This window comes from Sabethes cyaneus, chromosome 3 (assembly GCF_943734655.1).
Source record: "Sabethes cyaneus chromosome 3, idSabCyanKW18_F2, whole genome shotgun sequence".
Lineage (NCBI taxonomy): Eukaryota > Metazoa > Arthropoda > Insecta > Diptera > Culicidae > Sabethes > Sabethes cyaneus.
Genome location: NC_071355.1, coordinates 148,023,355 through 148,050,621, shown reverse-complemented (window position 1 = coordinate 148,050,621; position 27,267 = coordinate 148,023,355). Strand labels below are relative to the sequence as shown.

The 27,267-nt window shown below is 40.9% G+C and overlaps 1 protein-coding gene across 1 annotated transcript in view; it reads left to right on the top strand.

The window, feature by feature from the left end:
- The window catches only part of LOC128741425 (Kv channel-interacting protein 4-like), an 85,211-nt gene that overhangs the window by 2,257 nt on the left and 55,687 nt on the right, over positions 1-27,267 (top strand). The window contains exon 2 of the mRNA XM_053837233.1: positions 19,177-19,368. Coding sequence (XP_053693208.1) covers positions 19,177-19,368 — 192 coding nt within the window. The remainder of the gene's footprint in view (positions 1-19,176; positions 19,369-27,267) is intronic.

The window sequence follows — 27,267 nt, the reverse complement described above, 5'->3', positions numbered from 1 at the left end:
GTAAAATAGATGAAATAAATCTGATTCTATTAACAAAGAGCGACCCAATTAGTGTATGCAGCGAATGCATGTGAGGTCAATTGCGAGAAGACCCGCTTTTATTGCTGCTGTTGAAGTATGCATTAAATTTAATACCACATCATGGCGTTTGTGGTAGCGCTAAAAACTCATTATATGAAGTACGGTCATATGAAAGCGTTCCGCAAAACGGTACGATACAGAACTGGAATAGAATGGAATTTGGTTTAATTAAACCGAGGTTGGCTTTTAATGTAGTTTATAGATAATAGCATTAATGGAATTTATGTTCGTCCGTTGGATTGTTAATCGATAACTTTATTCAGCTGCCATTTCCATATTGTTCTCGGTCAATTTAAACGTTTTAATGTCTATTTCGAACTTAGTGTATCCTGCTATAAAATTTGAATTAAAATCTATTCATGTTTCTGAACATTATTAATTCATCGTCAACTTCTATCGTAATTTATAATTGTAATTTCATATATTCATATAATTCATATACTATACGACAATACTAGCTGAGTGCCCGATCTTATTCGGGGTCCCATTGTAACTCAGGTACTTCTACATCTTTTTTTTTCTTTTTTTTTTCAACATTCTACATTCTATTATTGCAATAGAATTTCCCATAATGCAAGACACAAAACCCTTTTTCTTCATTTGAACAGTTCTACTCGCCCCGGCTGTCTCCTATTCACTTGTAAATTTGCCTTCCTTTTGAAATCTCGTTTCAAATGGCTACCTCATCCCCATCCTTTTTAGAACCCTGTCTTGTCTCTCAGTCATTTGTACATCAGTTTTCGTTCCGGCAATTCACATAATGTAAGACTAATAAAGCCCTCTTTCTTTATTTGGATCTCTTTACCATGTTACATATTTTTATATATGTATTTAGATCAGACTTCCCCAGCCAATTTGTGTATTCCAATCGCCTATATATCTGTTTTTGTTTCGGAAATAATGCAACAAACACAGCTTACTTTACTTACTTTATTAATCGAGAGCCGGGGTGGCTCTTGCCGTATCAAGAACTCCTCTCCATCCTCTCCATTGTCCTGGGCTACTCGTCGACAATTCGTTGCGCGTCTCGGCACGCATAAGTCGGCTTCAACCTGGTCGAGCTAACTACCACGTTGGGCCCCTCTATTCCTGGTGCCGGTGAGGTTCTTAAAGAAAACGGATTTCACTGCCACAGTCGTCCGGCATCCTTGTGACGTGGCCGGCTCACCATAGTCTCCCAACTTTCGCCAGGTGTACGATGGGAATCTCTCCAAGCAGTGCCTGTAGCTCGTGATTCATACACCACCGCCTCTCTACGCTTTTCGTTTCTACTCAGCTAAAACTAGTCTGTAACACCTTTCGTTCAAATACGTGCACGTATGTCTTCCGTGCATCTTTTGTACATCGTCAGCTTTGTGCGGCGCCATATGCTCCTTGATCGAAGCCCCCTTGCGGAGGGAAAAGTAGGCTCGATTTCCAGCTTGAAAGCGTCGTTGGCTCTCCTTACTCGTATTATTGTCGGCGTTGACCAGAGATCCCAAATAAACGAACTCATTAGCCACTTTCAGTTCATCGCCGTCAACAGTGATTGTTCGTGGGAGCCAAACGTTGCTTTCTCTGGAGCCTCTTCCTACCATATATTTGGTTTTCGATGCATTGATTTGTAACCCTATCCTCCTAGCCTACGTTTTTAGTCTGACGTAGATTCCCTCCGCCGTCCCAAGGTTTTTAGCTAGGATGTCGAGGTCGTCTGCGAAGCGTAGAAGTTGAGTGTTCCTCGTTCCTAGTTCCTCTCGTTTTGATGCCCGCTTTCTTCCTCTTTAGCTTTAGCTTAAGACTTTAGCTGCATCACCCAACTGAGCTTCGAACAAGCGACGACTGGATTTTTAAAACTAGCATCGTGCAACGAAGCAAGCTGGGCGGTTCAAATGCAAGATACATGCACCCCTATAATGAAAAAGAGAAACAAAGCCTTTTTTCCTCATTTTGACCTCTCCCCTAGCTATAGACCCCCACCCGCTTTTTGTCAATCCTCTGCACTGATTCATTCATGCCAAAAAACATGTGTACCGACTAGCTACTAATAACCCCCCCGCCCCCTTTCACCTTTCTGCTCTTTCTCCTGCAGTCTAAATTTCATTACTTTCTTCTTCCGTCGCTTCGTCAATTGTAAAAGAACAACCGTGTCAAAAAATATTAATATGTACCAAGTTTGATGGAGAACCGTCCTGACGTTCCGGAGTTATGGTGGAACAAACATTCATACTCACGTTCCTCGTTCCCTCTTTCGGCTCCTCCCTTATGTTGTACTTGTCTCATAACCAAGCTGTGATGGCTTGTGAAAGAGTGCGTCGGCTGTCAGTGACCAAAGCAAGAGAGACTGAACTCCTCCTTGTGGATATCCTTCGATTGCCGAAATCGTGACCGACGTATCACGCAATGTTGCTGTGATTTATCTCCTCGAAAGCGCTGCTTGAAACCAGCATTGTATTGTAGTGTGATCGATTTCCTTTTGAAAGAGAGCCGTATTAATTGATGCAAAGGACGTGTCATCGAAAACACCTTTAATATCAAGAAAAGCACATAGTGTCTCTTCATATTTGAGCAATATCTCAATTGACGTCACTAAGCAGTGCAGTGCGGTTTCCGTAAATTCACCGTGTTAGTATGTATGTTGATTGCCATTCAAATGATGTTATTTAAACCTCTATAAGGCAGTGGCAACTATATTGCCACCAACAAAAAATTTTTATTTTGCTTCTATAATTATATTTATGTCATTATAGACGCAAAACAAATATTTTTCGTTGGTGGCAATATAATTACCACTGCCTTATAAAGGGTTAAAACTCATTAAATTAACTATGCACAATCATAATAGTTCCTGAACTCTATAAACATTGTAAGGAACTGCTAGTAACGGCAGGAGAAACTATCGAAAGACTGGGTAGAAGATGTGCTATTTCCCATCCACCTGAAGGTCGATCGGTTTGATTAATGTAATTAGTGCACATTTTGCTGGTCAACGTCGCCTACAAGGTGCTATCCCAAATTTTTCTACATCGTCTATCTCCAAAAGACACATTCCAGCATTACGGGACACAATTAGCAACTATTTTTACTGTGCAAATTGGTTCTTGTTTCACCAAATTTTTAACAAATAGCTTGCAAAATTGGTGACCTAAGGAGACTTTGCTTTTCAGTTGTATGCCAGAGATTTGGTTAAATAGGAACTGGGGTTACATCGCGATTCTCGTTTCGAGTGATTTTGGTTCGTTTCGGTCATTCGTTTAACGTGGTCGAAACGAACCAAAATCACTCGAAACGAGAATCGCAATGTGACCCCTGATTTGCGTGATGGGCATAGTGTCCCGTAACGCTGAAATGTGTAAAAAGATGAACAGTTCAGGCATATCGATGGACTTTATAGGGTCATACGTTACCGCCGATCATACACTCCGATAAATCTTTCATATGCCGTATCTACACATAATAATTATGTTGATTTTTGAGCAGCACACGATACCATCGTACGGCAGCAGATGATGCGTAAGAATGCATATCAAGAAAAACAGACGAGGATAAAGGGTGTCCCATATCAAATTGCACCACGGAAGAAACGCTGCAGAAAATTACCCATTGGGTATTTTCTCTTGAAAATTTGGTTAGCAGTAATTTAGAGTATATTGTTTACACTGTATTTTTAGCTCGGTCAGTTTTTCGAAAATTGGAAAAAAATGGCGTTACCGGAAAAGCGGAATCCCAATGCTTGGTTAGAGATATGACCAAAAAGTTAAATCTGTCCAAGTCTTTCGTTCAGAGACCTAAGGACCGGGAGAGACTGCATACATACAAAGTGTAGAAGGCTCCAAATTGTGACGTACGGCAAAATACGGTGGAAAAGTTACGGGCTCGGAAACTGTACACCGAGATGCTGACGAAGCCTCATTGTCTCATCATGGATGATGAGGCTTACGTCAAGGCGGACTTCCGGCTGCTTTCGGGGTTACTGTGCTTCAGAGGAAGTGAGAATGCAGAAACTTTCAAAGTTTACCAAGAAATACATGATTTGGTAAGCGATCTACTCATGTGGCAAACGGAGTGCGCCGTTCGTGACTGCCTAGACTGTAAACGGGGAGATCTACCTCAAGGAGGGTCTGCAGAAGCGTATGCTTCCTCCGTTAAAGCAACACGAGGGCCTTACGTTTTTCTGGCCGGATATAGCTTCGTGCTACTATTTAAAGGATGTCTAGGAGTGATACGAAGTGTCCTGGGCAGGCACTATGGAAACATCTCTAGAAGGTCAAGTCTGAGAAAGACATGAAGAAAAAGTGGGTTTCCTTACAGAAGAAGCTGCAGCCAGATGTTGTACAGAACCTTATGAGTGGAGTTAAGCGTAACGTTGAATAAAATAAATATGTCAAAAGCTTACTAATGGGTTATATTTTGTTGTCTGAAAATTTAAAAAGGATCGGTCAATTAGGTAATTTTCTGCAGCGCTTCTTGCGTGGTGCGATTTGATGTGGGACACCCTTTAATAGCTTCCGAAAGGTTGAAGTGTTAAGCATTTCTATTAAAGAGAGTACGCCACCGCATAAAACTGAAAAAGTAGAAAATGCTAATCAGTCTGTTAGTCTTTTACGGTCTTGAGATTGTAATTGTGCTTACGAAAGATGTACATATGAGCAGCTTCTGTACTCGAACGAAAAGTACTCCGGACTATATTGGCGGAAACCATACAGGAAGCTAAGAGTACTGTAGGCGCATGCGCCACGGTACAGTCACTCTTCGGAAAAATATTAATAATGCACAAGGTAAATATGTGGAGGTTATGGTGAGTCGGTCACGTCGTGAGGATGCCATACGACAATGCCCAACAAAGCGAAGTAAAAGAAAGCCTTTGCACTGTAACTAGCGGGTAGAGGACACACACAGCAATGCAGAGACTCCCCTCTTCACTGCCTCAGGGTCGGCATATGTTCTTGGCTACCGGACAAGAAAACACTAGGAATCGGTCTCAAGCAAACTTCCTTTTATTCTTCTCTGTCGGCACTTTATTTTTCCCACTTTCTTACTGTCTATCTCCTACCTCTTAGTTTTCTATCTTTCACCTCGGGGCCACCTTTCCATCCGCAGTCGCTTACTTCCGCTTTTTTTTCTGGATATAGGGAGAATGCGTTTGGGCGTCGGTCGACGTTCCTTGATGCCGACGTGCTCACACCTACTGCAGGTATTGTAGCGACCGGGCCACCGTCTCGGGATGATCCTCAATAGCGTATATGATGGACAATATGAGGTATACAATGAGGGAAAATAGAAAATGGTGGGTAGGCGTCAGTTGGAGGCTTTTTCCGTTTAAATCCGGCCTCTTTTTACCTGAACGGCCAGTATATCCGGCACGATCCTCTTCTTTACTCTTTCATCTTTCTGCCTTTACTTTTCAGCTTTACGGTTTCTTCACTTTAATTTTTCTTTGGCCAATCTTTGTGGCTCTACTACTTTCTTTTGTGTATATTTGCAGTCTATCACTTTTGCGACCTTTCGTTTTCAGGTTAGCCGGATTATAGGATAGTTAAGGATGGCGGATAACATTTCGCGCTCTTCAACAGCGCACCCACTAATTGCTCCCCATTTTCCATCGTTTTTACCGCTTTTCTTAGGCCGTCCGTTGTCCCGCATGGGTCGCGGTGGGTAGATGTACTGCGGTTGTTAATCGTTGTGCCATTTGTGGGATTTGTGGAGAGAGACACCTTTGACCAATGGCAACTATTTTCTTGACTGAAGTTTTTGGAGCGCCTTAGTAGAATACGAAACTTGGAATTAAATAAAAAGAAAACTAATCCAATTTAATTCTACTAAGTATATTTATTCTTGACAGATACGTATTTCGCCTACGACTCGCAGGCTTCCTCAGTGGTTATACGTATCTGTCAAGACTAAATATACATAGTAGAATTAACTTGGATTAGTTTTTTTAAATTAATTCTAACTATTTTCTTGATTTTTTTCTCATTTTATACGAGCTACTCGTGGAAATTTCGGCATTCTTGGGTTGCCATACGGTCAATGGTTACAGCACTACATTCCGTACTGCATTTGGAACTTCACGTTCTTGTTTTTATTCGACGCATTTCGCAGCCAGCTTTTAGAGTGCAGGACAATTGCAAAGCCAGTGCTATCGTCCTATTGACTCTTACAATTTCTCCCGGTCGAGATAATTAAACCCTTATCTCGATATATTTGAAAAATGGCAAAACCACTAGAAAGAACAAAATCGTGACCGCACTTCTCAGCTTGTTGAAATTTTCGAGGCAACGTACGATTCGGTTAAGCAATTTGAAGTGGTGGAAAATGCTCATTCCCGATTGGGACCCAACCTTATCAATAACCATGGGGTATTCATTCGGTAAATAAGTGTTTGTGCCTTAAAATATCATCGATACCTCTGTAGCTATTCGTTATTTTAAATTTGCCGTCTTCATCAGCTAGTTGGTGTTACGGGTACGGTGGGCAAATCTTCAAAGCGTTTCGAGGAACATGTTGCGCATGTTGCGTATGCTAAAACCTGATGGAAAGGTGTTCTCTATTCCAACTGAGCTTCTTGGGAGCAGTTTTTACGTTTGGATTTTGCGCTAACTCAATATGTATCTCCCCAATCCCCCCGAGGCTTCTCCGTTGTTACCTAGAAGTTATTGAATTGGATATAAGATACACATCCTACACACTCCGCTTGCACTCTAACACCCTCTGCTATACATTTCGCAAAGTAACTTACATTTGTACTTGCAGGCTTTTATATTCAACATTAGAAGCAAAACTCGAGCGCTTTGGTGAAATATGCTTTATTGAAAAATGAGTGGTTCTTGCATGGACGATGGAATCAATCTAAGTATCTTGTCCGTTTGTCTGTGGATTGAGGTTTACCCAAAAATTTTCTATCGGTCGCAGCTGGAATACTTTGGGAGAGTGTGTGGTCTTGATATGGGTGGCAACATCCGGAAGACACTACGTACTCAGTACCCTGTCAGTCATTGCCATCCAACGTAAAATTGGCCTCGTCATCTGTTATGACCATGAAGTCGCGCTTCACCGGGAACATATTTTTCACCAGGACCCGCATGTTTTTCAGCCACTACTTCAGGGTGATTGTCCGCTACACAGGCACGGCCAGCCTCGACGGACATTTCCGCATAAAAATGTCTATTTTGGACCGGTATATTTCCACAGTTTGACCGGTAGCTTCGACCTCCCGGCCAAAAGGCGTGGAACGATGACGCCACCTAGCTCTCGGTTTTCCTCTTCAGCTTTCTACTATACTTGAGGGTCGTGCAGCAGCATCGAGCGACTCGAACCAGGCTTCCGTTTGACGCAGTCGCTGTTCTTCAGAAGGGAGAGAATGTTTGAATTGCCGCATCAGCTATATCCGGCGGACACAAAGCCCCTCACGATGTTTAACTTTATCGCTCCGGGGTGGAGCTGGCAGTACGAACAAAGCGTCGAGCGTAGTTGCTTGTTTGTTTTCGTCATGGGTAATAGCATTAACATTTACTAAAAACAACTTTGTATAGTTAGTTAGCTTGTCTAAAATTTATCAACACTGAAAACATTATTTTATGATATTTCTGATTACGCCACGAATGGTTCATATTTGGCACGAAAGCCTTTTGAAAACTCATTTCACACTGAAATGCGATTTATGCTTGTTCACTGGTGGTTATCGGCAAGCGAGATAGCAGAGGACGAATTTTCTAAAGCGAATATACATTATTTTTCTATTACATTAATCGAGCACATACAAATTCAAGTTATCTATTCAGATACATAGAATGAAATTCAATTTTCATATTTTGCAGATTATGGTTATAAACCTTTATGAACTATACTTAACGCCTACAGATAAATGGAGAACCACCCTTCCGTTTCCCGCAAAACAGAAACATTCAGCAGTTAGTCATTCAATTGGCGGAGAAAATCTTTTCTGCGCTGTCTACGCGGGCCGCCGCACCGCCGCGCCGCACCCGTCAAGCGTCAAACTGCTGCGGCGAAATCGAACCGCAGTCCACGTATGTAAACACAGTCTTAAAGCAGAACCGAGATAATTGAACCATTTTCCGGCAATTTCCGTACTGGCTCGAGTTTGGCCCTGCATGAGCACCACATCCATCCGCACCCGAGGCGCAGCGCATTGCACTCGGTACACGTTCGCTTTCGCTGCCCCGGGAAGAGCAATCTTATCTGACCAATTTAGTATGAATTCCCACCCTTTTTTTGACTCTTAACCTTACGTTATGGTAATTTGGAAATATGATCTTTCATTTTCTTTTGAGGTACGTAATCTGAATATAATAATGATGATAGTACGATGATGATGCTGCTTAACTCGAAAAAGTTATTTTTTGATGTTCTTTTTCTACTCTGGTTTTTTCTACTCCATTCGATTTTTTAAATATTGGGGATTTTTCAAAATAGTTGTATTGTACTGAAGGATTCTAGAATTTTATTTTATCATGGACTTCAAACGAAAACAATATTCAAAACATCGAATTCTCGTGTTCACCGATTTTCAGTATTAGGCTTCTTTTTCATTCCCATCGCAAAAAAGTATCCAGAGGTGTCGTTTTGCTACTTTCGAAGCCGTTTTTCTAGCAATGTGCACAAACGGGTTAAAATGTGTATAGATATCGAGAACGCGCCAGTCAAAATATCCGACCGCTCGCAGTACGTTCAGTACGGTACGGCATCGAAACCGATCTCCAGATCAAGGCATGGTCTTGCTAGTAATGCTTTCGGTGGGAAATTTTCGCGTTTTCACTAAAATCTAAATCTCTTTTCCTTGGTGCGGCTCGTCGTTTAGTGGCCAGTGTTTGTGAAAAACATTGTTCAGTTCGATCTTGTTGTATAGGAAATTAGCTGTTTATATGCTTATTTTATAAATTACCTACCGCCCGGCTGAGGAAAGGTCAAATTCTGATATCGAACAGAACGCTTTGGGACCAAGGCAATTTTCCGGGCCGACCGCGTGGAAAGTCAAGTGCTTGTTGAGATTCCCGGGTAGCTCGTGTTTGTTGAAATTTGACGGACGGCGCTCTAGCAGCAGCAGTCATCACCCAGTCTGTGCGCTTTCAAGGCATAAATGAGAGGTGAGAGTTGGCAGTGCTTTGGCGATACATCGATCTAAATATTGTTAGGACATTTTGTGTTGCTATAGACTTGAAGGGAATCGAGATTCCGAACTGGATTGACGCGGCTTGTTGACGCCTTCTCGCTCCACAAAACGAAGGTGGCAGCCAGCTGCAGTAAAAGCGACAGCGGTCGAGTGATTGATTCGTGTTCTGGTTTATCTTTAGTCGGTTGGTATTAGCTGGAGATAGACAACGTGGGTTCCCTATTCGGATAGATTCATCAAGCATCAAGTGTTGAACCAAACTGTGTACAAAAGATAAGATTCAAAGTTGATGACTTCTTTTGTTATATTTTACTGTTGATTAGGAAGTTCGAAGCTGAAATCAAAAATGGGCATTCGAATGAATATTCGGCATATTATTTATGGTAAGTGTTTAGTGTTCTCTAATTTTTTCAAAACAAATCAAACTGGCAATATTTGCTTGAAATAGCACTAGCAATTAGGAAATTGATCCAAAAATAATCAGGACATTGAGCTTCAAAGAATAAAAATAACTGAACTGTACTTATTGAAAGACGTTCCTTCGAATCTACCAACTTCACGAAGATTATTTTCCAAATATTTCACTTCCTAGTAAACCATTTTCTCAAATATAATTCTATTGTTCTGTATTGCCTAAATTTCTTTAACGTTTCCATGACATTCATTTACCCTGGAAATCACGAAATGAAATTAATTAACTCAGGAATCACGAAATACGGCTATATGAAGATCGACGTATCTTCAAACTCCACCATCTGGTGAGTTGGGTTCAAAGGTACGTACATTAGTTCCAGCGAGCCACATGCCCTGGCGGGTGTTGTGGGTTCGGATCCGGTTATAATCTTAGATTATAGCTTGGTTCGACCCTTGCACCTTCCAGCATGGCATTGTAAATTTTAAAAAGTTGTACACGATTGCTCATAACTTTCAAATTAAACTTACTTACTTATGTATCCATGTCCGCCGGTCCGGCAGAACAAAGAGATGAAATCAGAGATTTCCACTGCCGACGGTTACCCGCTATGGGATTTACCTCTCGCCAGGATGAGTTCTCGTCAACAACCTGGATATCGTTTGCTAAGCCTCGTCGCCATGAACCTCTGTGACTAGCTCTTCTACGTTGTCGTCGCAGAATCCAGTCTAGCGCTACTCTGCAGATCTCGATCGCTCCTTTCGTCAAGCTGTGTTCGATCCACTTCCACCAACGCCGCAGCCGTTGATGACATCGACGATGCAGTTCCTCATTGGATATCTAGTTGTCATGCCACCAGGCATGAATGATATATCACAGGTTGCGATTTATAAATATCTGCATTTTTTTCGTTGTCTCCGTTGAGACGCGCTACGTTTCGCAGACGTGCAGCAATACGGATTTAATATTCGAGTTGAATATTTGGGTTTTAGTGTAAAGAGTGATCTGGGTTGAGTGCCAAATATTTCGCAGACCTGCAAAGACATCTCTGGCCTTCCTGATTCGTAAAGCTATGTCAGTCTTCGTTCCACCATCGGGCGTTGCGTTGTCTGGCTACCAATATATTGAAAGACGTCCACCTGCTCAACTTGTTGTCCCGCTACACAATAGTCGGAAAATTGCGATTTTTGGCCAAAATTATTTTTAGTTTCAAATTGATTCTAGATTATATTTGTTACAAAAGAAATGATTTAAACTCATAAGAACTCATATTTAGGGTGATTTGGGGAAAAATGATCAAATGTTTCCGATATAAATATTTGCTTGACAAAAACAACTTTTTCTTTCTCGCGGGGATTCTCCCATTTTCTCATTGAAACTCTCTTCAGGTACTAAATAAATTTAGTAACAAAGATAATTAAATTTGTCGAAAGAGTACTTAAAATTTTAAAGACTTGCTAAAAATATGACAATTTTATTATTTTTTTCTGAAAACGTCAAATTATAGCAAACTTTTAATTCATGTTTTATTACAAAATACTTCGAGCTTTCAGACGCACTGTAAGAAACTGCGGCGACAAGAGTTGTTTTTTTGATTAAAGTTCATGAGAATTTCATTTTTATTACAAGTAGCCAATGGCACACCTCATTGAGTTTAAATTTGGTTTCATTTCTTTTTTTAATAGGCTAAGAGATCAGTTTTAAAATGATATATAACAATAATATTTACATCCGCGATAACTATTTAATTTTTTGACTTTTTTAAAATGACTTATTTTTCAAACTTTTGAAATGGGCAACTTTGACGGCTTACTTCTGCATGATATTTTTTTTCTATCAAAATTTTATTCACGAATCATAAAAATATAGACAATTTACTACAAAACCGCGTTTAAGCATGTGCTAAAATGTGAAATTTTACATTCGGCAATTTTGACCGCGACTTTCTATGGAGCCCTTCTTATGTGCGCTACTGCGAAGTTGGTGGCAGTGTCAGTGTTCCTTTCCATAGGCTCAGTATTTGCTGCATTGACTATGAGACCTGCTGCCTGTGAGCTTTTGGAGACGTTATCTAACTTGTTCTTCATATCGATTCGGCGTTGTGCGAGCAAGACAATGTCGTCGGCAGCGATGACAAAATGCAGCCCTGTCTCACACTAGCAGTAACTTATAGAGTTGGACATGACGCCATTGTATGGTATTGTATGTATTTGAATATAGGATTTGAGCCCGTTACCCAATCTTAACCTAGTTACAAAACATAAACATAAAATACTCTTCTTAAAATGAATAATACATATAAACAATAAAGAGACTAATACAATTGTTCTCTAAAATATAATCTAAGCTTATGTCTAATTGTATCTGGGCTCACTACTGGACTGGACTATTGTTCAATGTTAGTCGGCTGACAAGAGGTTAGCTGACAGTTCGTCCTGCAAGAATATTCGTGAAGAACACGATGTCGGCTATCTTATGCCTCGCAGGGACCGAGTCAAGGTCTACCAGGCAGCACAGGCCCTGATAAGCTGGTAGCTTTTCTCCGTTCCATCCGAGATTTCTGAGAGCAAACCTTACGTATCTCTTCTGGATTCCTCCTATTCGCTGAATGTGAGTTACGTATTGCGGGTGCTCTATTTCGCTAGCATAATCCAATTTGCTTCTAACAAGACCTTTGTAGACTGCTAATATAGCATAAGGATCTTTGAGGTCACGGCCAAATCTTCTAATGAGCGAGAACAGTTTCAGGCTTTCTTGGCTACATTAGCAATGTGTCTATTGAAGGAAAGCGGGCGGTTGAATGTTACACCCAGGTCACGAACATATTCTGTGCGCGGCACTACTCTATTTCGGTACTTGTAATCGAAGATCACGGGGTTAACTTTTCTGGTGAATGTTATTACTGAGCACTTGTCTGCATTTACTTTTAATCCACGGTTTTCGCAGTGCCTTCCAACGTGGCGTAGGTCGAGCTGCAATTTCAGGCAATCTTCCGTAGACTTGATAGGAAAGAAGATTTTTATATCGTCTGCATAAACTAAAATTCTAGCGAGGGTGATAGCATCAGGCAATTTGTTCATTAGAATCACGAACAGCAACGGTCCTAAGTGACTACCTTGTGGTACTCCAGAATGTACGGTAAATGAGCAAGATTGGTTGCCGCGAATTTTAACAAATTGTACTCTATCCATCAGATACGATATCATCCAGCTGTACAATGGACCTCGAACGCCAAACTCTTCAATTGCCTCCAAGATGCTATGAATGCTAACGGTATCAAATGCTTTGCTCATATCGGTATATATACAGTCTACCTGAAAACCTTTTGTCCGTAACCATTGAGGTGAACTCACACAGGTTTGTTACAACTGATTTCTTCTTCAAGAATCCGTGTTGCACAGAAGAAATACGTCCGACTACATTGTTATAAAGGTGACAATAAACTATTGATTCGAAAAGTTTCGGGATAGCCGATTGTATAGCAACCCCACGATAATTTTCTACATCGCCTCAGGCACCTTTTTTATTTTATGAATCGGAGTGATGTGCGGAATCTTCCAGATTCCTGGGAAATGACCGGCGGCCAGACGCGTTGAATAAGCTAGTGAGCGGAAATACAAATTCTTGCCGAAATTGCTTGAGAATACTATTTGCCAGCATATCAGGACCAGCGGATTTGTTGGCATTGAGTGCACAAATACCGTTTTCCACACAAGTATGGGACAATTGGTACGGTGCATCTTCATTAGTAATAGGAAGTTCTCTGATACTACCAGTTGTTGGAGTGAACACACTTTTGAAGTAAGCCGCAAAAAGTTCGGTTGACGATTGAGCATCGGTAGCTGTGACACCCTTATAATTAACGCGCAACATTGTGCAACACTTTACACGAAAACACCTCATTAGACTCCGCCAAAAATAGTCCGCAACACCTTCCGTTGTAATACGTATCTCTTCCGTAAGCAAGGTGACTATCTCAAGTCCGTAGAGGACTACCATTCTGATAAGCGTTTTATACATCGTCAGCTTTGCGCGGCGCATGCTCGAATCGTCTTGCGGAGGGAAAAGTAGGCTCGATTTCCAGCTTAAATTCATCGTTGAATCTCCTTACTCGTATTATTGTTGGCGGTAACTAGAGATCTAAAACGTATATTAGGTTTTCGACGCATTGATTTGTAACCCTATCCTCTTAGCGTCCGTTTACAGTCTGGTGTAGATTGCCTCCGCCGCGCCGTCCGAAGGTTTCTAGTAATGATGTTAAGGTCGTCTGCGAAGGTTAGGGGTTGGCTACTCTTGCTGAAGATCGTTCCTTTCGTTTCTATGCCCGCTCGTCGGATCACACCTTCAATAGCGATATTGAATAACATACAGGACAGTTCATCCTCTCGCCGCAACCCTCTGCGTGATTAGAAAGGACTCGAAAGTTTCCCCGAAACGCGCACGTTTCGCGCCCGTGTAGCTTTGATCAGCCGCGTCAGTTTGTCCGGAAAACCGTACTCGTGCATTATCTGCCATAGCTGTTCTCGTTCAACTGTATCGTATGCTGCTCTGAAATCCACGAAAACACGATGCGTTGTACTCTCGGCATTTATCCAACGAAGCGCAGTTGCTAGCGGTTCTCGGCCATTTGTGTAGAGCTCTGTCGGGAGTCGGTCCTTTCCGGTGGCGCTATTATTCTTCAGCTGACAAATTTCTCACCATATATCTTGGATATCCGGAGATTCGTTTGTAGGCACTCCGAGATTAACATTAGCCCGGGATAGTTGTTCCAGCTCCTCACGGGATTATCAGATAGTTAGTTAGTTTTTCGAACCGATTGATTTACGGATCAATTGAAGAACCATCGTTCTAAAAAAAATGTTAATTTTCTCAAAATATTTCTTCCTATTTGCTTTATTTTTTGTGAAGATAGTTTAAATTATGTCCTAAAATCTGATGAAGAGCTACTTATGGACACTCTTTCTGATTTTGGTTCTTAGGCCCAGTCGTTGCAAATGTAAAATCTAAAAATTATTCATAGGGTCAAGTCATGCAGTATCAGATAACCGTGCAATCGACCTTCGCGGTTTGAATCAAATTTTGTCAGATTGTTCGTTTTAGGCCAGAAAGCAATAATTCTAAATTTGGTGTCGATTGGACCACGATTAATGATAATACCTCCTTTTTAAAAGCAAAGACCCGCGTTGTCAAACCTTTTTATTTTCCTCTTCTTATAGATATACTAGCTCACCCGACAAACTTCGTATTGCCACAAATTAAACTATGTTGTACATAAATCGTGAATCTCGGATGACCTTTGTCACAATCTCGAATTTTGCAAGTTTCTGAGGAGTACATGGGTGTTTTAGTATACAAATTTTCCTCACAGTAAAGTAGAAAACAACTCCCCCCATCGCTCAGCCTGATAAAATAAAGCGGATAGCATTTAAATATTCGCCATCATTACGATCCATTTCGCCGAATACCATTTTGCGGAACACCAATTCTCGGTTGACCATAACGCGGAATATAGAGTTTCGCAGAATACCATTTCGCGAAAAACCTTACGCGGGATGTACCATTTCACGGAAAATCTTTTCGTAGAAAGTACCATTTCGCAGGGGTGACCCAACTGAAGGAAAGTAATAGAAGTCAGTAGATCTAGGAAAATAAATAAACCTAGGTAGAGGTGATCTCTACGGGGGCCCATTGCCCCCCGCAATGGCCGACGCTTCCGACGGCAGGTCGCCGGCAACACTCGCGGCCTATGGCCGACTCGCGCCTAATTATCTAATGTTACTATGATAGTTTTTGGAGGTCTTGTTATTGATTAATGTTTCATGAGTCTAAAATTTCTCGAGATTGATTAGTTTTTGAGTTACGCAAAAATTTCTGTTTTATTTGTATGAAAGTCCTTATCCCCCTACCACAGGGGTGAGGGGTCTCAAATCATCATTTAAAAAATCCTGCCTCCAAAACCCCCCACATGCCAAATTTGGTTCCATTTGCTTGATTACTTCTAGAGTTATGAGGTACTTCATGTGTATAGGATTCCCCCCCCCCTCCTAAAGCAGGGAGAGGTTTCAATTCACTTAGAAAACATTCTTGTCTCCAAAAACACCCACATGTCAAATTTTGTTCCATTTGCTTGATTAGTTCTCGAGTTATGACGAAATTTGTATTTCATTTGTATGGGAGCCCCCCCTCCTAAAAAGGTAAGGGGTCCTAATTCATCGTAGAAAAAATTCATGCCTCCAAAAACACCCACATGCCAAATATGGTTCTATTTGATTAATTAGTTCTCGAGCTATGAGGAAATTTGTATTTCATTTGTATAGGAGTCCCCCTTCCTAAAGTAGAGAGAGGTTTCAATTCACCATAGAAAATATTCTTGTCTCCAAAAACACCTACATGCTAAATATTGTTCCATTTGCTTGATTAGTTCTGGAGGTATGCAGAAATTTGTGTTTCATTTGTATGGGAGCCCCCCCCCCCCTTTTAGTGGGGAGAGGGGTCTCTATCCCTCATAAGAACCTTCCCTGGCCCCAAAAACCTGTACATGCAAATTTTCACGCCGATCGGTTCGGTAGTTTTCGATTCTATAAGGAACATACGGACAGACAGGCAGACAGACAGACACAAATCCTTTTTTATAGGTAAAGAAGATATGGCAATATTACGTTTAGAAAGAAACTATCTTCACATTCCAATTTCAATAAAAAATAGTCGAGTAAAACTGGCTTTATTAAGCGTTTTGAGCTGAAAATGGCCATCGACACCTTTTCTGAACTTAATTCAATTGTTTGTTAACGCTGTGTTAGTTATCATCCATCCATATCCTAGCGATTAACAATCTTCAAAGTGTATTTTAACCTGCTGAATAACTTTGTAGAGCATTTGAAAGAAATAAAATGTATCGTGTGTAAATTTTTAGAGTAGAAATTATTTTTAAGTGGGTTCTTTAAGCAAATCATTACATTTCGCGACCAGCAACAGATAGATAGTTACTAAACTCAGCTAAGTTGCTTATTATAGTGTATTCTACAATTTTTGTGAAGACACTAATTTGTTGGGCGCATTTTAAAAAACAAAATAGTGTCACCCTATTACGCGGATTCGCGGTCACCCTAATAGTGTAAGAAATCGTGCTATATTTTATTAATAAACTGCTCCAAAGAATTGTGTTTTTCAGGTTTGGTCCCACTGATTCATATCAGCAAAGTTTTGTTGAATAAATTTCTTCAATTATTTTTAAATATCTTCTGATTGGTAAAACCAGTTCTTACGAAATTTTGCAGATATATTCGAAGTGTTAAAACCTCTCGTTTGATACTAAAATAATTGAAACTAGAAAAATTATCTTGTTTAAAATCATTATAAATTATTGTTAATTTTGATATGTTGTACACGATTGCTCATAACTTTCAAATTAAACGTCCAATCAAAAAATCATTCAATGGTGATCTATCGGGCTATATTACCTGTCAAATGAAACTAATAGCGCATAAATCGGTTTAGCCATCTCTGAGAAACAGGCGACCATTTGAACTTAGACAAAATTGGTTTTGAAGGCTAACTTTTAAACCATTTGTTTGTTTTTATTAAAGCTTGGTAAAAAGTTTAGCAATAGCAAGAGCTTTCTTTTGGTACCAAGATCGTTGAAATCGATTGTGTGGTTCCGGAGAAAACATTTGGATTTCCGAAATGGGAGCCCAGCCCAAAGTTTTTAGTGCAATTATTCATGTTCTGACGCTATCACTGTTGCTACTAAATCAATTTTGATGAAACTCTACCGACGTAAGAAATACACTCTCAACTGTTTTGAGTCAGAATTTACTTATTACTACTCATACCTCATTTTTACTTACACGTTAAAAGTAACATAAGTTACACTTTTGTGTCCAATTTTTTCTTCGAATGCAGTCTTTATAGATATTGGGTGAAAGGACTTTTGGAATCCAACTGTAACAATTGGAGCACAATTATTTTTTTAATTTGTATAACGGTAGTTTTTGTTTAATTACTTTCTTCTATCGCCCTTCCGTCAATTATAAAACACTACCGTTATAAAAAAATAATTATATGCCTGACCTCATTCAAAGGCCAAGACAAAACACGAGGTTGGTCTAATTTTTTTTATCAAGATGTTTCAATATGCAAAAATGAAAATGATCAAGTAAAGAAACACAAAAACCTCTTTCTTTCTGTAAAAACTGCTATTTAAAAAAAATCATAAAAATACTCCTGAAACACGCGTATCTGAAACATTGCTTTGACTTGTAGTAAAAGTATGCGAAGAAGCATGATTTATCTATTTTGGACATGCATTACGCGTACTTTATTTTGGACATTTACAGCAAACTCAAATGGAAGTGTCCAAAATGAAGTACGCGTAACGTCTGTCTAAAATAGGTAAATCACCCTAGAAACATGTTAAAATGTTGGCAATTCTGAACCCCTTGAGACAAGTTACCCCTTGGATTTTTATTCGTTAGTGCATTGTACATTGCATTTTCTACCTCCGGTAGCAACCTAACATCGATTTTATTTTACGCGTTTTTTATTTTACAACAATATCCATGGAAATAGCAGCAATTTATCGGTATTTCTGCCTCAAGACATGTGAATATGTCACATAAAAACCTTCCCGGTTTGAAGAAGTCGGGAAACGTTGCCTTCTATTCCAGCAACATACCTCTTCTGCATAATGGGGATCTAAATCAATGGGAAGGTGGTTGTTGAGTATGTATTGTTTACAGGCAAGCAAATGGAAGAAGTATATTTTTGTAATAATAATTAGTAAAAACTTATAAAAGTATGTACAGCGGTATTACGATTTCTATGGATCTATGCTATGGTTGTCACAATGTAATTGTAAGATTTTTCTTTTTTGCAGGCGTAATTTGGGTGGGTCTGCAGTGATTCCTGCATAATGTTCCATCTGGTAGTCAGTCGATACCTAAAATTACAGTTTTAGGGCGAACGAACCACCGGTTGAAAGTCCCATTAAAAAGTAAATAAATAAATAAATGCCTAAAATTATGTTTAATAACGATTTATAAATTTCACAACAAAACCTTAGCATTCTGTTTTGCCTTTATGTTTTATGTTGAAGCAACGAATTTTATAATGTCACCTATTTCTGAAACGGAGCACGTAATCAATTTCTATTATCAAGTTCTTAAATAACGAACAAAATAATGGCAAGAAAAATTAAAAATAAACGAATCATTCTCCATCATTTCCGGAACATAACCAGTGTGTGTTTAAGCTTAAGGATGAAATATAAGCTCTAAAGTAGATTGGGAAAATCGAGAAAGCGAGAAAGCTTCGGCAAATTGTTCTTTTCTGTAACGAAGGAGCACTTAATGACCATCATGGCATAGTGCTACTGAGTAGTTTTCACAATCGCTCCGTTTTGCTTCAAAGCTGCCTGCCTTTCTGCAAATTGAAATTTTAAAAAGTATTCATCATTGTACGTACCTAGCTGCTGACGAAGGGAAAACAAAAACCGCGCGTCAATCATGTCAGCGATGAAATATTTACCAACTGCTCCTGCTAACTGTTCCATTTCTTTTCGTCTGTTTTCGCTCCGCAGAACCGGAAGCCGAGGATCTGCCCGTTCCACAGCGCTACTACCCGGACTCGCTCGTTGAGTTGACGCGGACCGCCCGCTTTACCGAGGACGAAATCAAACGAATATACCGTGGCTTTAAGGCGGAGTGCCCCACCGGCATCGTCAAGGAGGAAACCTTCAAGGGCATCTACTCGCAGTTTTTCCCGCTCGGTGGTAAGGACAGAGCAAAATAACGTTTGTACCCAACTATCCCTCTCTCTAGTGACGATTTGTTGGTTATATTTATTTATTTATTTTTTGATTTACGTATGTTTAACTAAATGCATTCGTCCTCCTTATAAATCCTCGATAAGATATAAGTAACAAACGTTTTACAAAATATTTCAATTTTTATTTACTTTGTTACTAAATTTGCCTCGTCAGGCACACAAAAGTTGGATACCGTGAACCAGAATTTATATTATGCGATATAAGCGCATTTTCAATTACGTTTGGTAAACTCAGTAAGGAACTATGAATTGGTAATGGCGGGTAACGACCCCAGAATTCGCCCCTTTTATCAGGTTTTTATGCTGTAGGTATATTGTCTTACATAATTTGCTCACTAATTCAGATCAAACATTTTGAGAGTTGAAAAACAGATTGGATTGTTAAAAATTTTGTGTTCCTGCAGGTTTACCGAAAACCATCCTGTCAAAGGAACTGCCAAAGATGCTATCAAAATTCTGTTTCAGTTGATATTTCTCTATCAATGGACGTTATCAAAGGGACATAAACGAGTGAAATTTTTGGAAAAATCACTGTTTTTACACCTTTGTTATACTATATAACAAAGGTTTTATTTCAGACATCGATTCTACAAACTGTACCGCTTATTTTGATACTAAATTTGTAATTTAAATTCAAATAAAATAACAGGGGTTAGTCCTGGTTTAGTGGTTAGCATTCACGCCTCTCACGCCGAGGACCCCGGTTCGAATCCCAACCCCGCAGAAGTCACGAATGACCTAAGCTGTTAATGTGACTATAATAAAAAAAATCAAATAAAATTCGAACTTTATGCGCCTCGAAAATTAATCAACGCATTGGAACAATTCTTTTTTTGTTTCGTTGGTAGACATTTGGAGAAAACTTTCGTAATTGTTAAGAATTTGTTTCATTACGTTGAGTAGTTTTCGAGCAAAACGCGCAAACATTTTGAAAATCGTGTTTTTATAGAAGCGGCACTGTAACAAGAATTTATTCCGCGCGGCACTGGAATTTTTTTTGTCGGAAGATTTGACCACTGCGACCATTATTTTGAGCTATTGTGGTAGCGGCACTGGAATACTTATGTATATGATCGTTTTTCGTTCACTTCCCGTGGTCAAATCAATTAGTATAAAAAAAGCGGTAAAGTCTGTAGAATCGAAATCTGAAATCAAAAATATTTTTTTCCAACAGAAACAGACACAGAAATCAGGTAGTACCCTTGATATTTCCTTTGTCAAGATGGTTTTCGATATCCCAAAAAAGCATAACATATTGCTGATTGTCAGAAAAATTTTACCATCAAAAGTACGCAATTGCTTATAAAAGTGCTGTTTTAGGTTGAATCATTTCGGTATCTTCGGCGCATTTTTTAAACGCAAAATTTGTTTACTTCTCTGTCAGAATCTAAAATATCGTTGATTTGTGGTTGAGTCTGCAATCAGACGTAAATTGAGGGGAAGCACGCTGTATTTACCGGCAATTCCAATGTTTATTGTTTATTTGATTATGATTGACCTATATACGCTTGATTTAGTAAACAAATTAAATAAATATGAATTCTAAAATTGCAGCTGAACTTACATGTTCGAGCATAGTACAGTTTGGTGATTACCGCTGTTCTATAAAAAATATTTTGAATCTGTACGAATCCTGTTTGGACTGAAAATATCGCTGTTACCTATTGTATATATTATAAATTCGCTAATTAAACTGGAATGGAAACTGTTTAAATCAATGTGAGAAGCTGAATCAATGACCAGTGATCGATCAGTGTTGTTGATAAAAAATCTGTTTACTTGCTAAACAAATTTTGGAATAACTGTAAAATCAAATGAAAATCACTGATGCAACTGTGACACTAGATCGACCGCATTTCTAAGAAATAGCATTTTTTTCATGAAACTTTTGTAAATTATGTTCAAGTTATATCGTACTTTTTTTTGGGATAAATAACTATCCTATATCATATTGTGTGTTCAATCACAAGTGACGACTTTTTAACACTATTAGAATTGCATTACCTACCTACCATTACCTACTAACGGGTGGCAACTAAAATTTTGGAATTTTTTCTCAAGCTATCAAAAAAAGACAAAGATACATGAAGAAGATCTGATTTACCGAAATTAAAGGTACATTATCCATCGTTGAAAAAAATTAGTGTACATTTGAAAACGGTCCGTAATCGGCAGTTTTGCGGAGCTTTCGTTTGACGTCGAAACAGGAGCGTTGTACGGTCGTAATGTGAATTTTGTGAATGCATCTCTTGATTCTACCAATCAACTGTTTGCAATTCGTGGCTCTCCAGTTATTTTTGTACACCAATCAACTCAAAATCCTGAAGAAATCTTCGATTGGGCGCACTGAGACAGATTTTTCGAGTCGTGGTTTTTGGGTAAAAATGGGGTCGAATGGGTATTCAGTAACGATTGTGTTTTTTGGCGTAATGCGATGATGTTCTATCCGACCAAAACACGTATTGTCCATTGGATTGGAAATTAGGAACATGGAACTGTCGGTCTCTAAATTTCCTCGGAAGTACCCACGTGCTTTCTAAAGAAGTGAAGAGCCGCAAGTTCGACATCGTAGCGCTGCAGGAGGTATGCTGGAAAGGAACGATGGTACGTACGTATAGAGATGGCCATACCATCTACCAGAGCTGCGGCAATACACACGAGCTAGGCACAGCTTTTATAGTGATGGGCGAGATGCAGAAGCGGGTGATCGGGTGGTGGCCGATCAACCCCCGAATGTGCAGATTAAGAATCAAGGGCCGATTCTTCAATATAAGCATAATTAACGTGCACAGCCCTCACCTCGGAAGTACCGATGATGACAAAGACGAATTCTACGCGCAGTTGGAGCGTGAATACGACCGCTGCCCAAGACATGATGTCAAAATTATCATCGGGGACTGTAATGCTCAGGTTGGTCAGGAGGAGGAATTCAAACCGGTGATTGGACGGTTCAGCGCTCACCCGCAAACGAACGAAAACGGCCTAAGACTTGTCGACTTCGCCGCCTCCAAGAACATGGCCATACGTAGTACCTTCTTTCAGCATAACCTCTACCATCGGTACACCTGGAGATCACCCAACCAGACAGAATCATAAATCGACCACGTTCTGATAGATGGTCGGCACTTTTCAGACATTATCGACGTCAGAACCTATCCGGGCGCTAACATTGATTCGGATCACTACCTAGTGATGGTAAGGATACGTCAAAAACTATCTGTTGTGAACAACATACGATACCGCCGCCCGCCACGGTATAATCTAGCGCGACTGAAGCAACCAGAGGTCGCCGAAAACTACGCGTTATCTCTCGAAACCGCGCTGCCGGAAGAGGGAGAGCTGGATGAAGCCCCTCTTGAAGACTGTTGGAATGCCGTGAAAACAGCCATTAACAGCGTAGCGGAGAACGTCCTAGGCAGTGTGGCACCGAATCGACGTAACGAATGGTTTGACGAGGAATGCCAGCAGATATTGGATGAGAAGAACGCAGTGCGGGTACAAATGCTGCGTAGAGCCACCCGTCAGAATGTGGAGCGATACAAACAGAAGCGGAGGCAGCAAACCCGACTCTTCAAGGAAAAGAAGCGCCACCAAGAGGAGAAGGAGTGCGAAGAACTCGAACAGCTGTACCGCTTTCACGACACACGGAAGTTCTATCAGAAACTCAACGGATCTCGCAAAGGCTTCGTGCCGCGGGCCGAAATGTGCAGAGATAAAGATGGAGGTATCCTGACTGATGACCGTGCGGTGATCGAAAGGTGGAAGCAGCACTACGATGAACACCTGAATGGCGTGCAGGCGGAAGACCATGATAGCGGAGGAAGTGACCACATTGGTGCAGCAAGCGACGAAGATGTGCCACCCCCATCGATAAGGGAAGTTAAAGAAGCCATCCAGCGGCTGAAGAACAACAAAGCAGCGGGAAAGGATGGCATTGGAGCGGAACTTATTAAAATGGGCCCGGACAAGTTGGCCGGCTGTCTGCATCAATTGATTGTCAAGATTTGGGATACGGAACGACTACCGGAGGAGTGGAAAGACGGGGTTATCTGCCCTATCTACAAGAAAGGTGATAAGTTGGATTGTGAGAACTACCGAGCCATCACTATCCTGAATGCCGCCTACAAAGTGCTGTCCCAAGTCCTCTTTCATCGACTATCGCCAATAGCCAATAGATTTGTGGGAAGTTACCAGGCCGGCTTCATGGAGGGTCGGTCTACAACAGACCAAATCTTCACCCTGCGGCAGATCCTCCAGAAGTGCCGCGAATTCCGAGTCCCCACGCACCACCTGTTCATCGATTTCAAAGCCGCATATGATAGCGTAAACCGACAAGAGCTATGGAAAATTTTGGACGAAAACGGCTTTCCGGGTAAGCTTACTAGACTTATCATGGCTACGATGGATGGGATCCAGTGCTGTGTGAGAATCTCGGGTGGATTGTCGGACCCATTCGAATCTCGCAGGGGACTTCGACAAGGAGATGGTCTTTCCTGCCTGCTATTCAACATTCAACATTGCGCTTGAAGGTGTTAACAGGCGAGCGGCGATCGAAATGCGGGGCACAATTTTCAATAAATCTAGTCAATTTATCTGCTTTGCTGACGACGTGGATGCTGTCGGCAGAACATTTGAGGCGGTGGAAGATCAGTACACCTGACTGAAACGCGAAGCAGAGAAGATTGGATTGCAGATAAATACGTCTAAAACGAAGTATATGCTGGCGGGCGGAACCGAGCGCGACAGGGCTCGCTTGGGCAGCACCGTGGTAATCGACGGGGATGAGTTCGAGGTAGTCGACGAGTTCGTATACCTTGGCTCGCTGGCAACAGAGGACAACAATACCAGCCGTGAGATTAAAAGACGTATTATCAGCGGAAGTCGGGCCTACTACGGACTCCACAAACACTTGCGGTCGAACAATCTGAGCCCCCGTACAAAGTGCACACTGTACAAAACGCTAATTAGACCGGTTGTCCTCTACGGGCACGAAACGTGGACACTGCTAGAAGAGGACCTACGAGCACTCGGAGTTTTCGAACGGCGGGTGCTAAGAACCATCTTTGGCGGAGTGCAAGAGAACGGTGTATGGAGGCGAAGAATGAACCACGAGCTCGCGCGTCTCTACGGCGAACCAAGTATTCAGAAAGTGGTTAAAGCTGGACGGATACGTTGGGCAGGACATGTTGCTAGAATGCCGGACAACTATCCTGCAAAAATGGTTTTCGCATCAAATCCGGTAGGAACAAGACGAAGAGGGGCACAGCGAGCGAGGTGGCAAGACCAGGTGGAGCGAGATCTGGCGAGCACTGGGTGCCCGCGGAACTGGAGATCAGTTGCCATGGACCGAAACAGATGGAGAAATTATACTGCGCAGGCCTTGTCATAAGACGTTAGGCCATTTAAGTAAGTAAGTAACGTATTGTCCATCTGCATGGTGCTTTTGTAGAAACGGAATCAAAATTTTCTTCAAACATTCGTCTGGTGCATCTTAATTGATAGCCAAACCAGAGGGCTTGTTGTTGAAGAAACGAGAAAGAGAACGATGTCTTTCTGCGTCCATAATTTTGGATGGTCTTCCACTACCTTGCTTGCGAATAGTTGTTGGGCATCTTAGGATATGGTAAACAGTCGAAGCCGCAACATATTTGCTTTTTAAATGTTGTACCGTATACTTTTTGCCGTGATTTCTGTTGCAGTTCGTAGAAGTGTACAACGCGCTCCCGAAATGCTTCTTGTTTCGACGCCATTTTTAGCAAAACCGGGCAAGCAGAAACAAAACAAAAAATATCAACAAAAAGAGGAGAGAGAGCTAACACATACATACTCTCATTTCTCTCTGAGCTCGTTTGTTGTTGAGCGTAAGGGCCGCGAAAAAATTCCAAAATTTTAGTTGCCACCAGTTAATTCTCATCCATCACACTATTCATGTAACATTCACGTGAATTATTGGGAACTCGCACTCACACTAACCAGTTTACGTTCGATCCCGGTAAATTTTATCAATGTTCCTATTAACTAGTGCATGAAGTTCATGTAAGTTGCTGTACAGAAGTTGACATGATTTTTCACGTGGATGCGACGTGTCGAGTTTTTAGAGTGTAGAATAGGGAGAACAGAGGCTAAAGTGCCGTTTCCTACGTAGCAGATTTTTTTTTCATCTTTTTGCCAATTAAACTTAACCTTATGCTTTACAGTGAACAATTTTAGTGTATCATTAAACTGAAATCCCCGTTCTATCTAGTTCCTAAGGTTCTCCGTATTTCAGCTAGCCCTGTTTTCTTAAAATCCTAACCAACTAGTTGTGTGTCCGTCATTTCTTATTTAAATTAGCCCTCAGGGCAAAGTATCGGAAAATGTTCTTTTCCTTTCTATCGAAGCTTTGTCAGCGGTCGCGCTGCAACAGGGGCATTCCCAAAGGGACCATTTTATTCTATCCTGACGGTGGAATGAAAGCGAAAGAAGGTAGTTAGCGCCTGGTGATTCGGAATGAGAGAATCCACGACAAATCACGCTAGGTGGAGGCACCTATCGGATGAAACGATTGGTAATGATCGGAAATATGTTGCACCAGTGGAAAAGACAAACCACAGAAGAATATAGCAACGATAAATCTCTCGAACAATAAGTGACAAACTAAAACTTGATATCGATGTCATAGCTAGTATGCGACTCGATCACAAAATATACATTAGGTCAATACATATTCTTTGATGTGTTTGGCAAATTATATCTGGAGGACACCACGGGAAGTTTTTACTCACAAAAATCGAAAACTTTCTTCGAGCCTGTTAGTCTGTTCTGTGTTCTGTGGAAAATCCGTGTCTTTGTAGACTAGGTGTGCGTTAAGCGCGCTAGAACCTGAACAAACACAGCCGGTTACAGAACAGCGATATGATCCTAGACCTAAGAAGACCTTGAAGAGCTTTGCCCATGACCTGGTAGCGATAGGGACTTAAACCAGCAGTAGGAGTAGGTTGATCTCGCTGCGTAACAGCACAGTGGTGCCGAATCGCAAACATTGATCATTGGCTAAGTCGTTATTCTGCGACGATACAAGCATTTCCGTAAAAGGAGAAAGTCGAATGATGGCCAAGTCGAATAATCATACATATCACCATCAGAACCAAAAAGCTCACAAGAACGGTGCTCCAAAATCAAAATGCCAGCGCAGAGAATCAACCCACGGTATGTGTCGGAAATTCCTGTCTACTCCACGGTTTATTTGTTAAAAAATCAACAGATTTCTTGATCCTAATGACTACTTAAAAACTACTGGCTGGTGTCCAGCACGTTGCGATTGATGTCAAAGTCGAAACAAGCTACGAAACGGTTACAATTACGCTGTAAGCCAGTTATAATGCTAAACGTGCTGTAGGTAATTGATTCTCCGATGTGATGTACGCAAGAAAGCATTATTCCGTGTTAAGACAGACCGAGCTAAGATGTCGATTCATTCTAAGATCCAAAGGCAGTCGATCCGAGACGTCAAAACGTAAATAGGGTGACCATACGTCCGGTTATCTTGCCCTCATGCCCTTTCGACTGTCTGACGGAGGTAGACCCGATGACGAGAAGCAAGCCTTCTACGTACAGCTGGATGTGACGTACAAGTTATTCGCCTCGGGACATCAGGATTGTCGTCAGAGATATAAACGTCCAGGTTGATGGGGAACATTGGCGTAGCTGGATGGGGTGCCTAGGGGACCAGCCCCCCTTCAGAAATTTTCACCATTAAATTTGAAAACTGGAAAAAATTCAGTGTATATGTTCTCAAAAATAGTTCCCTCCTAATTTGTCTCGCACAAAATACAAACGAATGTAAACAGTTTTGTAATTACGA